Raw genomic sequence first — 17,446 nt, forward strand, 5'->3', positions numbered from 1 at the left:
ATTTGCTAAGTGCCTAATTTAAAAAAAAGAAATGACATGAATAGAGCTGACGTGATTCTTCATCGTACATGTCAGAAAGGCATGTTTGTTCTTCGTAGTATATTTCCATATGAACGTTCCACAATGTTGTGCCCTTCTGAATGCAGCCCAGGTATAACCAATGTTATGCATGCTCTGGATACTTTTCATCACTTTTTATCACTATAAAGCAAACGCCAGATGAATGACCAGTCCATTTCAGACATTAGCAGTGTGGTACAGATAACTCTTGGTGCGATTATTTTTCCTGGCTTTGGGAAAGCTTTCAATATGAATTACATGTTTTGTTCATAGTAAACAAGAGGCATGAGTCAAGACGACAAGGTCAGTATGGTAGCTAAATCACAGGTTATTTTAAGCCTTGGAGAGATCAAAAACAGCTGTAAATATCAAGAGTGGGCCTTAAGCCTTGGAGTAGTGATTACTTGCCTATGGCAAACAGTGCACAATAGGGGAGCACACATTAGGACTTTTCACACTACTGAGCCAAACCGAGCCAAACAAGCTGTACTGAGCTAATCTGGTTAGCTTCCATGTAGATACTGTAGCCGTGCTGAAAAGGACAATGTGAAAAGAAAATATTGAGTCAGCACGGTACGGATTGGTTCGGCACTATAGTGTGAAAAGGGTATTGGAGAGAAAACAATTACAGTGCAATGGTCTGATTAGTACAAACCTCTTATTTACATAACTAGTTTGAAGACTATACAGGAAGATAAGGGAGGCTCAGGAAGAAAGTGACATCGGCAGCAGATATATAACAGTGTAATCCAAATATGTTTGAAATGTAGTTGAACTTCAGTCATTTGTGTCCCAAAATGATGCTTTGCAACAGGTGTAAATAATCATTGACTATTCATTTAAATAATCATTCATTTGTTTTTAAAGGGCTCTTTGAAATGCCAGTGTGATACTTTATCATGTATTATAGTTTGCAGAGCATTAGTGAAGTAGTCATTATGACACCATTCAATACCTCAGGAAGCCAGACAGTGGCAGCAGAGAGTTAATATCTTCATATTCCCATGTAGCGTCACAGAATTCGCATCTATTCAACCGCACACTTGGCCTAGTAACAAACTGCCTGGGGTAAACCCGATGTATTCACTATAAAATAAACATCATATGATGAAAGAGTGTAATCATTGGAATATTGGTCATTTACTCTCTGTCAGCATCAGTTTGAACCAAATGTATGTGCACATAGTAAATATGAAAACTTCCATTATGCATTCACTCTTACCCAGAGCAATTTGGCTAAAAAGCCTTGCTCAACAGATTTTTCCCCTAATCAGCTTTGGGATTCAAACCAGCAACATTTTGCTCACTGGCTCAACACTCTTAACCACTAGGCTACCTGCCATCCACTTTCAAATGTGGAGTGCTATCTCTACCAGGCCAGAGTAGAGGCCATTGATATGGCAAAGGGAATAAATTCAACTCCTAATTTTCTATTGGTTTCCTGAGGTGTGAAATATACAAAATAAAGGAGACAGATAAAAGACGAAACAATAGGTACTCCCTATTGTATCATCCTTTGTTGCGATGCTCTTCGTCCCCAACCCACCCACGACCCATCCCACCCACCAAAAAGCTCAACTCTGGAGTGAAGTCAACCCTAGGAACAGATCTAGAATCAGCCCTCCCCAAATTCTAACTCATTAATGGGGTAAATACAAAACTGATCCAAGATCAGCTTCTTGGGGCAACATCATCGTAAGCTCATTGTACAGGGAAGCCTCTATGAGTACAACCCTTCCCCTACCCACCCTACCCTGATCCATAAAGAAACTGTCTGTCTGTTGCCCCAAAATGACTGCCTCACACTACCCGCCACTGCATGACGCTCATGTCCTTGCCCCCAGTGGAAACCAGGCAACTATCGTCAAACAGGAATTTTACGTTGGTCACATGACTGCTGTGTCCGCCATAAACATGACTGGGAGCCTGGAAGAAGAAGAAAATCAATCAATCAAACTGCAATCACTGGCCTCACATCATCTTCACAGGCTCTTCTCATCTAAATATTCAATAGATTTTCAATTTTACCCGGAATTGAGAGCAGGGGAATGAGAAAAGTTGGACTTTTCCGAAGTTGTCTCCTGTGACGAGCAGCCTTTTGTCATTGGATCTGGAGACGGCGTTGATGTCAGTCCCGTCGGAGCCGTCAGGCCATAACCCTGTGGATCAGGACCAGAGTTACAGTATCTATCTCATTATGTTATACCCTACACAAAATGTTCAAAGTGAATGGTCATACAGTATGTAATCTTGGAAACCCAGAACAAAAATGTTGCGTACTGTAATTGCATCATATGCTCGATTAGGTTCTGAGGGGAGAAGTACTGACAAGACAAATAAAGTCTCCACCCCCATAAATTAATCTCTCAGCCAAAGTATGGGTCAAATGGCCCCTCCCCTTCAGAAATTTGAAAGATGCGAAATCGTGATTAGTCCAAATGACCAGTGACAAAAAATCTGTGCACAGGGAAGTTCCTCATTAGTCGTCACATCCCACAGTCTGTTGACAGATGCTACAATACAATCAAATGTTACGTCCATCTGTCCACGAGACATTGTACAGTATGTGTCCAGCAAACACATATCCAGCTGCATTGCTCACCAAAGACTTGGAAGCCCAGAGTGCAGTGGGACGTGGCCCAGGGGATGTCCCGTGTGGTCTCCACACTCACCACCTGTTTACACACTGATGGGATCCCTGGAATGACACACAGCGGATTGAAATGTGGAGGTGCTACCTGAAGTTTTCCAATAAGAACACAGATTTTCATTTTCAGTTGCAAAACAGCTTTACTGAACATGACCATACTTACAATAGAGTATCTCATAGTCTCCTGAGTTGGACACCAGGTACTGAGAGTCCACTGACCAGTCCAGATGGGTGATGAAGCTGGAGTGGCCCTGAGAGACAGAAAGAGAGAGAGAGACAGAGAGAGATTGTATGCAGCTGTAGTACAAAGGCAAGAGAACCCTGCTGCAGCAGAACTTCACTAGATAAGACATTTGCTGAACATTATTTGTTCAAAACTTGAATACATGTAATTTTTGGAACATAAAAAGTATAACAAATATTTGAAGAAACCCTGCAGTTTTGAAACAGTGAACCGTTAAAGAACCATTGCAGTCAAAACAGTTATTTTCTTGTGTTTTATACAGTACCAGTCAAAAGTTTGGACACACCTACTTATTCAAGTGTTTTTCTTACATTTTTACTGTTTTCTACATTGTAAAATAACAGTGAAGACATCAAAACTATGAAATAACACATATGGAATCATGTAGTAAACAAAAAAGTGTAATTTTTTTTATTTTTATCCACAATTTGCATTGATGACAGCTTTGCACACTCTTGGCAATCTCTCAACCAGCTTCACATGGAATGCTTTTTACAACAGTCTTGAAGGAGTTCCCACATATGCTGAGCACTTGTTGGCTGCTTTTCCTTCACTCTGCAGTCCAAGTAATCCCAAACCATCTCAAATGGGTTGAGGTCGGGTGATTGTGTAGGCCAGGTCATCTGATGCAGCACTCCATCACTCTCCTTCTTGGTCAAATAGCCCTTACACAGCCTGGTGGTGTGTTGGGTCATTGTCCTGTTGAAAAACAAATGATCATCCCACTAAGCTCGAGAATGCTGTGGTAGCCATGCTGGTTAAGTGTGCCTTGAATTCTAAATAAATCACAGACATTGTCACCAGCAAAGCACCCCCACACCATCACACCTCCTCCTCCATACTTCATTGTTGGGAAACACATATGCAGAGATCATTCGTTCACCTACTCTATGTCTCACAAAGACACAGTGATTGGATCCAAAATGTTCCAATTTGGACTCATCAGACCAAAGGACAGATTTTCACCGGTCTTGTCACGACTTCGGCCGAAGTTGGTCCCTCTCCTTCGCGCGGTGTTCGGCGGTCACCGGCTTTCTAGACACCACCGATCCATGTTTCATTTTCGTTTTGTTTTGTCTTGATTATTTACACACCTGGTTTCCATTCCATTAATTATGTTCATTATTTAACCCTCTGAGTTCCTTCTCTGTTTTGTGCGTTATTGTTTGTCATGTGGGTTCTCGTTGTTTGTGCTTTAGTTTATTGTATATGTTCCTTGTTGGAATATTACCATTTATTGAGTAAATCCTCGATTATTACTCAGAACTGTGTCTTGCGCCTGACTTTGCCTTTATTCAATTTCACCAACGGCCTCACAGGTCAAATGTCCATTGCTCTTGTTTCTTGCCTCAAGCAAGTCTCTTCTTCTTATTGGTGTCCTTTAGTAGTGGTTTCTTTGCAGCAATTCGACCACACAGTCTCCTCTGAACAGTTGTTTTTCTGATGTGTCTGTTACTTGAACCCTGTGAAGCATTTGTGTGGGCTGCAATCTGAGGTGCAGTTAACTCTAATTACCTTACCCTCCACAGCAGTGGTCACTCTGGGTCTTCCTTTCCTGTGGCGGTCCTCATGAGGGCCAGTTTCATCATAGCGCTTGGTTTTTGCGACCGCACTTGACTGACCTTCATGTCTTAAAGTAATGATGGACTGTCATTTCACTTTGCTTATTTGAGCTGTTCTTGCAACAATATGGACTTGTTCTTTTAGGAAATAGGGCTATCTTCTGTATACCACCCCAACCTTGTCACAACACAACTGATTGGCTCAAACGCATTAAGAAGGAAAGAAATTCCACATACTGTATTAACTTTTAACAAGGCACACCTGTTAATTGAAATGCATTCCAGGTGACTATCTCATGAAGCTGGTTGAGAGAATACCAAGAGTATGCAAAGCTGTCATCAAGGCAAAGGGTGGCTACTTAGAGGAATCTCAAATATAAAATATATTTTGATTTATTTATCGCTTGTTTGGTTACTACATGATTCCATATGTGTTATTTCGTAGTTTTGATGTCTTCACTATTATTCTACAATGTAGAAAATAGTAAAAATAAAGAAAAAACATGGAATGAGTAGGTGTGTCCAAACTTTTGACTGGTACCGTATACATTTCCACACTATGAGGTAGGAATAATAATGTGAAATTGTGAAAATTATGATAATGCACTTTGAGTGTAAGAGCTGTTTGAAAAGGCCAGCTGAAATGTCAACCTGTTTTGGTTGGATGGTCTATTAAATGTGTTAATAGACAAATAAGAAAGACAGTTCCAAACCTCTCTGCCAATAACAGCTACTTTGCAGTTTTTCCCCTCCCCACTCCCTGACAGTACAATAAAAATTATTGTTTGAGAAATTGCTCTTTGCTCAGAAGCAATTTTTTTGTTGACAATTTTTATTGAAAACAATCACAGTAAGGTACTTAATAGTTACCCAGAAATTATTTGATATTGAGATAAAAACGACTGCATTGGGCCTTTAAAGGTCAACTACCCCTTAACTTAGAACAAACGTCTCTGGTTTTAGACAGCCTATGTGGTATTGATATAAGTCAAATGTGTGAATAGGATACTTTTGGCCATAAAGCCAGACGTGTCCAAAAATGAGTGTTGTTGGTGAGTTCGTCATGAGTGACTGCAGGGTTGGGTATGGATTACAATTATGCCCAGTTGCCCAGTGCCCACTAACACGTGAGAAACAGCTATGCTGATTGTGCTCTATCAGCTGAGCACGCTCTATCGCAGGTATCATCATCTAAAAGCAGTCGCTGACAGATTTTTTTTCTCCAGGGGGTGACCGGGGGGTAGCATAATTACAAATCATTTGTAGACTGCAAATTGTCCACAAGAAGCCCAAACGGATATAATGTTTGACTATACATAATCATTTCAAACCTTGCTCACATTTGTGTATGATCACATGTAGTGTCTCTCTATTATGTGTGGGAATAATTGGGAGCAGATTTCTTATATAAAAATAACTAGGAGCTGATTTCCTGGTGTTTTTACAGTCTTAAAAAAATGTTTTTGCTCAGAGAACTTGGGGGACCAAGTAAAACTACCAGCGGGCCAAATTCGGCCCATGGGCCACCAATAGGGGATTCCTGCTCTATCCAATCACAGCAGCCAGATCCTCCAGACAGTGCGACAATATGCATGTGTGTGTTTTGTGTGTGTGAGCGTATGTAGTGTGTGTATGTTTGTGTTAAAGTGTAGTATGTGTGAGTGTGTGGGTAGAGTCCAGTGAGTGTGCATAGAGCTTGTGCAAGAAGGTCAGTGAAAAAAAAAATTGCAATGCAAATAGTCTGGATAGCCATTTGATTAACTGTCTTATGACTTGGGGGTAGAAGCTGTTCAGGTGCCTTTTGGTCCCAGACTCCCAGAGAGAGCTGGCTAGAGTCTTTGACAATTTTTAGGGTCTTTCTCTGACAGCACCTGGTAAAGAGGTCCTGGATGGCAGGGAGCTCAGCCCCAGTGATATAGTGGCACTACCCTCTGTGGCTCCTGCAGTCAGATGCCAAGCAGTTGCTATACCAAGTGGTGATGCAGCCAATTAAAATGCTCTAAATGGTGCAGCTGTAGAACTTTTTGAAGATCTGAGGGGCCATGCCAAATCTTTTCAGCCTCCAGAGGGGAAAGAGGCATTGTTGTGCCCTTTTTACGATTGGGTTTGGACCATGATGGATCCTTAGTGATGTAGACACCGAGAAACTTGAAGCTCTCGACCCACTCCACCAAAACCCCCATCAATATGAGTGGGGGTGTGCTTTCATGCTCTGAGTACGTGTCCTGGCAATCCGTCTGGCCCTGTGTCCTTGTGAATGTTAACCTGTTTAAAGGTCTTACTCACATCAGCTACAGAGAGCGTGATCACACAGTTGTCCGGAACAACTGGTGCTCTCATTCATGGTTTAGTGTTGCTTTCCTTGTCTACATGGCTCGCGTCACTGGACAGCTCGTGGCTGGGTGTCCCTTTGCAATCCGTGATAGTTCGCAACTCCTGCCACATCCGAAGAGCATCAGAGCTGGTGTAATAAGATTCGATCTTGGTCCTGTATTGATGTTTTGCCTATTTGTTTGGTGTTTCACTCGTTTAGCCTGTTTGTTTAATCCAGATTAGTGTTTCACTCCTTTAGCTCAGTTATGTTTCCATGGCTTCTGGTTGGGATCCATGGCTTCTTTTTGGGATATGTACGTACGGACATTGCACACATACTTATTAATAAAGCCGGTGACTGATGCAAATTCCTCAATGTCATCGGATGAATTCCGGAACATATTCCAGTCTGAGCTAGTGAATAAGTCCTGTAGCTTACCATCTGCTTCCTCGGACCACTTCCATATTGAGAGCGTCACTGGTACTTCCTGTTAGAGTTTTCGCTTGTAAGCAGGAATCAGGAGGATAGAGTTATGGTCAGATTTGCCAAATGAAGCACGAGAGAGAGCTTTGTATGGATCTCTATGTTTTTTTGTTTGTTGTTGTTTGCTTACCCCCATTTCTCCCCAATTTCATGGTATCCAATTGGTAGTTACAGTCTTGTCTTATCGCTGTATCTCCCGTACGGACTCAGGAGAGGCAATGGTCGAGAGCCATGGGTCCTCCGAAACACAACCCAACCAAGCCACGCTGCTTCTTGACACAATGCCCACTTAATCCGGAAGCCAGCCACACCAATGTGTCGGAGGAAACACCGCACACCTGACCATGTCAGCCTGCCACAGGAGTCGCTAGAGTGCGATGGGACAAGGACATCCCTGCTGGCCAAACCCGGACGACACTGGGCCACTTGTACGCCGTCCCATGGGTCTCCCGGTCGCGGCCGGCTGCGACAGAGCCTGGACTCAAACCAGGATCTCTGGTGGCACAACTAGCAACTGCGATGCAGTGCATTAGACCACTGCGCCACCCAGGAGGCCCACTGGATCTCTGTGTGTGGAGTAAAGATGATCTAAAGTTGTTTTGCCTCTAGTTGCACATAATATGCTGGTAGAAATGAGGCAAAATGGATTTCAGTTTTCCTGCATTAAAATCACCGGCCACTAGGAGCTCTGCCACTGGGTGAGCATTTTCTTGTTTGCTTATGGCCCTATACAGCTCATTGAGTGCGTTCTTATGCCAGCATCGATTTGTGGTGGTAAATAGACAGCTACTAAAATATAGATGAACTCTCTAGGAAAAAAGTACAGTCTACAGCTTATCATGAGTTATTGTAACTCAGGTGAGCAGAACCTTGAGACTTCCTTAATATTAGAGCTTATGAACCAGCTATTATAAACAGAGAAACACACCCCCGGAGCTTCCCCAAAGCTGCCATTCTGTCCTGCAGATGTATAGAAAAAACGTATAGATATACAGTAGACATTCCATTAAAAAGCATCTGTTTCCAGCTACAATAGTCATTTACAACATTAACAATGTCTACACTGTATTTCTGATCAATTTGATGTTATTTTAATGGACGAAAATGTGCTTTCTTTCAAAACAAGGACATTTCTAAGTGACCCCAAACATTGGAACGGCAGTGTAAATGGAGATAGTTTAGTGCCTAAAAAAGGTGGATAAATACATGTAAAAAATATATAAATAGTTTCCTGATCTTTCTTATATCGCTCAGATATATGACAGACACTTCCGAACAAACTTCCTGTAGAATTCTGTTTTCTGTTGTTCCATGTAGAATATCTATTATTCAATGCGTTTCTATGGGCTAATATAGCAGCAATGCAAAATTCAAAGTTTCACCCAATAATTGTTGTATATATTGAGGGGTCTTTATATATTAAGCCTGGCTTAGACAGGGCTTAGACTCAAGGGATATAATAACACCAATAAGTTTAGTCTCCTCTACTTGATCAACAGCCACATTATTCATTACCTGATTTAATTCAATACCTGTTTTAATAGTTAGGGAATGATTTATACCGAATACAATGCTTTTAGTTATGTTCAGAACTACTTTATTTCTAGCAATCATTCTACAACTGACTGCAACTTAGGGTTGCACTGATTTCACTGGCTGTGGGTGCAAGCTTTAACTTCCTGACTGATGTCTTGAGATGTTGCTTCAATATATCCACAGAATTTTCCACCTTCATGATGCCATCTATTTTGTGATGTGCACCAGTCCCTCCTTCAGCAAAGCACCCCCACAACATGATGCTGCCACCCCCATGATTCACGGTTGGGATGCTGTTCTTCGGCTTGCAAGCCTTCCCCTTTTTCTTCCAAACATAATGATGGTCATTATGGCCAAATAGTTCTGTTGTTGTTCCATCAGACCAGAGGACATTTCTCCAAAAAGTATGATCTTTGTCCCCATGCAAACCGTAGTCTGGCTTTTTTATGGCGGTTTTGGAGCAGTAGCTTCTTCCTGAGCAGTTTTGGAGCAGTGGCTTCTTCCTGAGCGGCCTTTCAGGTTATGTCGATATAGGACTCCTTTTACTGTGGATATAGATACTTTTGACCCTGTTTCCTCCAGCATCTTCAAATGGTTCTTTGCTGTTGTTCTGGGATTGATTTGCACTTTTCGCACCAGAGTACGTTCATCTCTAGGAGACAGAACACGTCTCCTTCTTGAGCGGTATAACGGCTGCGTGGTCCCATGGTGTTTATAATAGCGTACTATTGTTTGCACAGATGAACGTGGTACCTTCAGGTGTTAGGAAATTACTCTCAAAAATGAACCAGACTTGTGGAGGTCTACAATTTTTTTCTGAGGTCTTGGTTAATTTCTTTTGATTTCCCCACGATGTCAAGCAAGGAGGCACTGAGTTTGAATCTAGGCCTTGAACTACATCCACAGGTACACCTCCAATTGGCTCAAATGATGTCAATTAGCCGATCAGAAGCTTCTAAAGCCATGACATAATTTTCTGGAATTTTCCAAGCTGTTTAAAGGGACAGTCAACTTAGTGTATGTAAACTTCTGACCCACTGGAATTGTGATACAGTGAGTTATAAGTGTGTGTCACTTGTGTCATGCACAAAGTAGATGTCCTAACCGACTTGCCAAAACTATAGTTTGTTAACTTCTTATGGCTTGAATCCTTCTAATGGGATCTAACCAAATTCAAAACAACAGAAATCTCATAATTAAAATTCCTCAAACATAGAAGTATTTTACACCATTTTAAAGATAAACTTGTTGTTAATCCCACCACAGTGTCTGATTTCCAAAAGGCTTTACAGCGAAAGCACAACATATGATTATGTTAGGTCAGGGCCTAGTCACAAAATTACACACAGCCATTTTCCAGCCAAAGAGAGGAGTCACAAAAAGCAGAAATAGAGATAAAATTAATCACTAACCTTTGATGATCTTCATCAGGTGACACTCATAGGACTTCATGTTACACAATACATGTATGTTTTGTTCGATAAAGTTCATATTTATATACTAAAATCTGAGTTTACATTGGCGATTTATGTTTAGTAGTTCCAAAACATCCGGTGATTTTGCAGAGAGCCACATCAATTTACAGAAATACTCATAATTAACATTTATAAAAGATACAACTATCATGGATGGAATTATAGATACACTTCTCCTTAATGCAACTGCTGTGTCAGATTTTAAAAAAACATTACGGAAAAAGCAAACCATGCAATAATCTGAGTACGGCGCTCAGACAACAAATCAAGCCATACTGATATCCGCCATGTTGGAGTCAACAGAAGTCAGAAATAGCGTTATAAATATTCACTTACCTTTGATGAACTTCATCAGAATGCACACCCAGGAATCCCAGTTCCACAATACATTTTTGATTTGTTCGATAAAGTACATAATTTATGCCCAAATACCTCCTTTTTGTTTGCGTGTTTAGCCTAGTAATCCAAATGCTCAATACGCGATCGCTTAGTTCAGATTAGGTTATATTACAGGTTGTTTTTAACATAAATCTTCAATAATGTTCCAACCGGAGAATTCCTTTGTCTTCAGAAATGCAATGGAACTCAAGCTAACTCTCACGTGAACACGCATGGCCAGCTCATGCCTCTCTGGCAGACCTCTGACTCAATCCCCTCTCATTCCCCCCTCCTTCACAGTAGAAGCATCAAACACGTTTCTAAAGACTGTTGACATCTCGTGGAAGCCGTAGGAAGTGCAATTTGACCCCATAGATACTGTATATTCGATAGGCGAAGAGTTGAAAAACTACAAACCTCAGATTTCCCACTTCCTGGTTCGATTTTGTCTCAGGTTTTTGCCTGCCATATGAGTTATGTTATACTCACAGACATCATTCAAACAGTTTTAGAAACTTCAGAGTGTTTTCTACCCAAATCCAATAATAATCTATCTAATAATATGCATATATTAACAACTGGGCCAGAGCAGCAGGCAGTTTACTTTCGGGCACCTTATTTCCAAGCTACTCAATACTGCCCCCAGCCATAACAAGTTTTAACAAGAAATTTGTGGAGTGGTTGAAAAACGAGTTTTAATGACTCAACCTAAGTGTATGTAAATTTCCCACTTCAACTGTATATTTTCCATGTCGTTGTTCAGCCACAACTCAGAGAAACGTAGGATATTATAGTCCTTCAGATCACATTGATAGGATAGTCTCAAACGGAGCTCTTCCAGTTTATTCTCCAGTGATTGCTCTTTCGCCAATAGAATAGAGGGCAGAGGCGGTTTATCCACTCTCCGATGTAGTCTAAACGGCACCGAAGCACACGTTGCCACTCAGTGACTTGATAAGCTGTTTGTGGCCTGGCTGCTCAATGTGCCTGCCAGCTACTACTTGCTAGCTTCATTGAAATACACAGAGTTGGAACTTAGTGATTTCAAGCACTGATAAACAGCGTGTAGTTTGTGCTTTATTCACGATAGTTTGACAGCTTGCAGACGATGAAGTTGTAGGCATGTTATTGTTCTCAGAAATCAGTCCAGAGCAAGCAGCCAGACTTTGCCGACTCAATAGACTGTATGCAGTGCACTGACTCATTTTTCATGCACATTTTGTTACTTGAGAAATACTGCACCAAACACCTTAGCTAGATGTAAAATTGCACTACTAAAACCTCCTCTGAAAAAATGTTTTGAATTAATTACAGATTTCTTGATTTGTCTTACATGAATTCTGACTATTTTAAAGAAATTACTATTTTAAGGAAGTGGCTATGTTGTTGCTACAGTGACTCTGGAGGGACAAACAACAGTGCCTGCCAGGGTACGATATGCAAACATTTCACACCCACATCAAACCACACCCCAAGACGACTTGTTTGGCTTCAGTCATGGCCACTAGCTTTTCTTAATGAGCAATCTTCAAAACAATGCCAAATCAGGAGGTGCAGTCGCCCTTTAAGACCTTTCAAACAGTGAACCATGCTAAGGTTGTGTGGGACCCTAAATTCAAACCTAATGGAATTTGTGTAGGGCACCTGAACATCAGAAGTCTTACACCATAACGTGGCCAATTAGAACACCTTTTGGTAGATTCCAATCTGAATTTTCTTTGTCTTTCTGAAAAAACAATCTACAACTCCTGCTAGTATTTATACAATGCCAGGATTTAGTGTACTAAAACAGATATAGCTCAATCATTCTATTTCTATGGCAGCACATGCAATCAAGAGTGAAGGAAAGGAGAAAATGTACGTCCCCCTATGTTGACATGAGGTAAGCAGAGAGGAAGTAGGTCTACAACAAACAGAGTCAGTTTAATAATACGATCCTTTAGATATTTTGTCTAAAATTCTCTTTGTCATAATGTCCAACCTTCCTTCCCACTGGCACAGTAAGTTGAAATGGAATTATATTTAACTTCTGGCTTCCTGCAGACTGGCACAGTAAGTTGAAATGGAATTTTATTTAACTTCTGGTTTCCTGCAGACTGGCACAGTAAGTTGAAATGGAATTGTATTTAATTAACTTCTGGCTTCCCGCAGATGGTTTTTGTGCAACCGAATACAATTGAGAGCAACACTAGTGTATGTAAATACATGGATGTTGCTAATAGCAGCTACTCTAAATACAATTTGATAACTAGGCTATCAGATCATAATTTAACTCTGATTGCAAGAAAGCTTTCAAAACAGAGATTCAGTTTTAAACCCCTCAAGGCAAACCTCTGTCTACTGTATACCAAAAAGAGGCTTGGTCCATTTTCAAAATGACTTAAAGAGAATCAAGTGGGATGATTTCCTGACATCCAAGGACCTAGAAAATAATTGTGATATAATAAAATAACGCTCACTACTTTGAAAACATATTATACTAAGACAATTACAAGAAAGAAAAATATAAATAATAGCCTACCCTGGTTAAATGACACCCTGTGGCAGTGAACAAAAAATGTATGCTGCACTAAAGAAAGCCCAAAACTGGACTAGATGGTGACAAAATGATATTCAGTTATTCTCCGAGTTAAGAAATTCAAAGCCAACTTTTTCATTAACATCATAAATGAGGCGAAAGGTGATTGTAAACAAATTTGGAAAAAATACAGTTTAACAGGCAAGACAAATTAAAGGAGGTATAAACCTGAAAGTTAATGGAAGATTAATCGAGAATAGCCACTACTTTTAACAATTTCTTTACTCAGTCTGTACAAAATCTGGGGCAAAAGTTTACAGTGAGCGAGTTATGTATCACCCGATGTGATGACTCCCTCAAAATGTTTGATATGATTCCAACTATTGAGGTGAAAGTTTAAAAAAATCTTAAGCAGCTTGAAAACCTCTAAAGCCAAAGATGTCTATGGTTTTGATAATGTGTTCTTTAAAACACATAAAGATACTTTGACATCATAAATAACAAGGGGCACATCTTTGGTTTTAGAAGTGGGGGGGCATATTGTTTCTATATATTTTTTGTTTCTTTTTTATCCAGTTGGATAAACACTCCAAACAGCCTACCCGACCGCTCTGAGGCACCCGCATGGTCCTAAAGCACACCGTTGCAGTCACGTTCGTTGTAATGAATAGATTTCCACATATTTTAATAAAATGAAACTCACCCAAAAAACAAAACAATAAAGCACAAATGAAACGTGACGCTACTGGTGTGCACTCAGGCAACTAAATGTAGACAAGATCCCACGAATAACCATGGGGAAATGGCTAAATAAATATGATCCCCAATCAGAGACAATGATAAACATCTGCCTCTGATTGGGAACCATATCAGGCCACCATAAATTCACCTAGATGATCCACCCAAGTCACTATCATTCACCAACCAACACAGAGAATAAACAGCGTGACAGTTGCCTCGTTTATATCACATTCCAATTATAAAACTGTGGGAGGGGGGATTTCAGAATGCAATTTCAGTGTCACAATGTTCGGACCAAGGCATAGAGTACCATAGTACATAGAGTTCCACATGATTTATTAAAGAAAGTGAAACTTTACAGAAACAATACAGAATAAACTAACCGTGATGACAATGCAGTGCTAACAGGAAACTAAACAATATCCCATGACCCAAAGGTGGGAAAAATGCTACTTAAGTATGATCCCCAATTAGAGACAACGATAACCAGCTGCCTCTAATTGGGAATCATACAAATCACCAACATAGAAAAATACATCTAGAACCCCACATAGAAAATATAAACTAGAACATCCCCCCAGTCACTCCCTGACCTACTCTACCATAGAAAATTAAAGCTTTCTATGGTCAGGACGTAACATTCAGAATGTTGCGCCCCTGCCAATAACAGATTTGATTAATTTCCCATAAATTCCCAGGGGAATGGAAGTCAGCTGTTGTTAACCTAATATTCAAGTCTGCTGATTGTTTTATGGTCAATAATTATAGACCTATACGTATTTTGCCAATTATTTCAAAGGCTGGAAAGAGGGTAGTTACTGAGTAATTGACTGATCACTTGAATACTAGTGATTTCTCATTACAGTCAGAAAACTGTTATTTTATGGAGAAGGTTACATTTAAACTTGACATAGAGGGAGTGGTAAGATCTATGATTTTAGATTTGCAAAAAGCATTTGATACTGTACATCACAGAATTCTACTCTCTAAACTAGCTGAATGTAATTTCTCCCCAAATGCTTTAAAATGGATGGATTCATATTTATCTGACAGAATAGTGTGTTAGAATCAAACAGAACATCTCATTGTCTGGGACCTGGCCTTTACTCTTTAGTTTATATATAAATGACCTGTGTCATGTGTGTCATTGTAACAGTTTTCTTCTGTTGAAGGAGAGGACCAAAATGCAGCATTGTTAGTGTTCAACATGTTTAATAAGGACAATAAACGTGAACACTACAAAATAACAAATGTGAAAAAACCGAAACAGTCCTATCTGGTGCATAGACACAAAGACAGAAGACAACCACCCACAAAACCCAACACAAAACAGGCTACCTAAATATGGTTCCCAATCAGAGACAATGACTAACAGCTGCCTCTGATTGAGAACCATATCAGACCAAATATAGAAATAGACAAACTAGACATACAACATAGAATGCCCACTCAGCTCATGTCCTGATCAACACTAAAACAAAGAAAACACAAAAGAACTATGGTCAGAAAGTGACAGTCATGGTGTTGATATACACATGTATGCAGATTATACTGTTATATACACACATGCCACAACTGCAGAAAAAGTTGCATCTAAGCTAACTAAAGCTTTGGCTCAGAAGGAAAAAGCATGTCACCAATCCTGACCTCTTTATTGTGTCTGAATATACAGTGCAGGAAACTGCTAAAATAATGGAAACACTTGAGTAAATCAGGGATACAAAGTTTAATGAAAGCAGGTGCTTCCACACCGGTGTGGTTCCTGAGTTAATTAAGCAATTAACATCCCATCATGCTTAGGGTCATGTATAAAAATGCATTATTTTGGTTATTATTTTGGCTACCATGGCTATGCCCCATTTGATGACAATGCCCCCATCCACAGGTCACAAGTGATCACTGAATGGTTCGATGAACATGAAAACAACGTAAACCATATGCCATGGCCATTTCAGTCATCGAAGAGCCCCACCTGTTTTTAGCCCACCTGTTTAGTTAAAAAAATACTATTAATAATGTGGTGCCTGTTTTGCATGTTATTTTAGCATTAATACTTGTCACATATCAGTTTACAAACAATGTAAAAAAATGTTTTAGCCTAGCTCAGTGCTTTCTGTGGTGTTGGGGCAGCCAGCGGAAAAAAATTAGCATAGAGGTTGGTAATGTTCTCTAGTTGCGCCGTGATTGGCTCAGTGTTCTGTCACTCATGGGGACAATACATCACCACAAAATCAACAGGGAGAGCTCAAAAATTCAAGCCCCTTGGGTGCTGCCATAGAGTTACATTAGAAGAAGGCTCAATGTCATTGGCTACAAATAAAATGACATCAAATGACGTTATATTTACAGTAGCTTTGATTGGACTGAGCTAGCAAGGTAGCAGTCATCATCATGAATCAAGTTAACAAACTACTGGCAAATTCTTTTCAATCCTTGTAATATGTAGAGAAATTATAGATAAAAGGTATCGGTGCTCATCGGCCATTGGACATAAACATTACACAACAAGTTAGAAATCGCAAATTTAACAATGAGTGGTTTGGAAGAAATCAGTGGCTAACTGCAAGCATTGCAATGCAATCACTAGCCTGCTACACAGTGGAGTGGATGTGTGGTCCAAGTCTGGGTTTAAGGGTCTTTTTTCCAAGCTTAAAAGGATAAACATTGAACATTAGCCATGCTGTCAATCTAGCATGACTTCTGCCGCTTTCAAAATAACTGGAAACTCGGAACTACTACATCTCAGACTTCAGTGAGTTCAGTGAGTTCGACCTGAAGATCACTGAGGTTATGATTCGAGTTCCCAGTTGTCTTGAAATCACCATAAATCCAGAGAATGCCAGTCTTTGATAACAAAGTTTGATGACAAAATTTGCCACGAAGGACCACCGCTCCACCTTCCTGTCTAAGTGAGCACAACACAACAAGGTGAGTCCAAAAATGTATTGTATGCTGCAGCATAAATGACGTAATATGCCGGGGAGATATGTATACTGTAGCTAAGGAAGTAATACTATGTTTTGTAGTAAGCTGTTAGTAGCCCATGTGCCTCACCCTAATAATGTGGTCCCTTTTCCCCTCATAATTTAGCCTACTGACTTGGTGGTGCACATGTAGCCTTTAGACTGTTTCAGAGAAATATCATCATCGAATATTGTAAGAGCTTTCATTGTCTGCCTATATGCCCCCTTTATTTATGCTAAGGTTCTGACTTGTTGTACAGGGATAATATTGTAAGAACGGCCCATGTTCTGAATTCTGTCGCTGTACATTTCATTGACTACGTCCGTCCTAGCTCTCTCATTAATGTCTTAATTGAAATTACGATCGCCTTTTATCCACTCATCGTTCCCTGATGCCATAGTCTGTACATCTCAATTGTCAGTAGAAACCACATTTGTGTAAGCAAGTCAGCCATATCAGGTATGTTTTTTTAAAGTCAGTAAATGAGGCTGAATGAACTGTTTCACTGCCAGATAAGGCTC

General features: G+C 40.2%; 1 protein-coding gene across 5 annotated transcripts in view; it reads right to left on the reverse strand.

Annotated features, from left to right (window-relative positions):
* Positions 1 to 368: 368 nt before the first annotated feature.
* Positions 369 to 17,446, reverse strand: part of LOC112256404 (echinoderm microtubule-associated protein-like 1) — a 76,106-nt gene continuing 59,028 nt past the window's right edge. For all 5 annotated transcript variants that reach the window (XM_042305287.1, XM_042305285.1, XM_042305286.1 and 2 more), the window contains 4 exons: positions 2,874 to 2,961; positions 2,663 to 2,758; positions 2,089 to 2,219; positions 369 to 1,986 (listed from right to left, as the gene is read on the reverse strand). In XM_042305287.1, the coding sequence (XP_042161221.1) occupies positions 1,861 to 1,986; positions 2,089 to 2,219; positions 2,663 to 2,758; positions 2,874 to 2,961 (441 nt within the window). In that variant the 3' untranslated portion in view covers positions 369 to 1,860. The remainder of the gene's footprint in view (positions 1,987 to 2,088; positions 2,220 to 2,662; positions 2,759 to 2,873; positions 2,962 to 17,446) is intronic.

This window comes from Oncorhynchus tshawytscha, linkage group LG24 (genome assembly GCF_018296145.1).
Source record: "Oncorhynchus tshawytscha isolate Ot180627B linkage group LG24, Otsh_v2.0, whole genome shotgun sequence".
Lineage (NCBI taxonomy): Eukaryota > Metazoa > Chordata > Actinopteri > Salmoniformes > Salmonidae > Oncorhynchus > Oncorhynchus tshawytscha.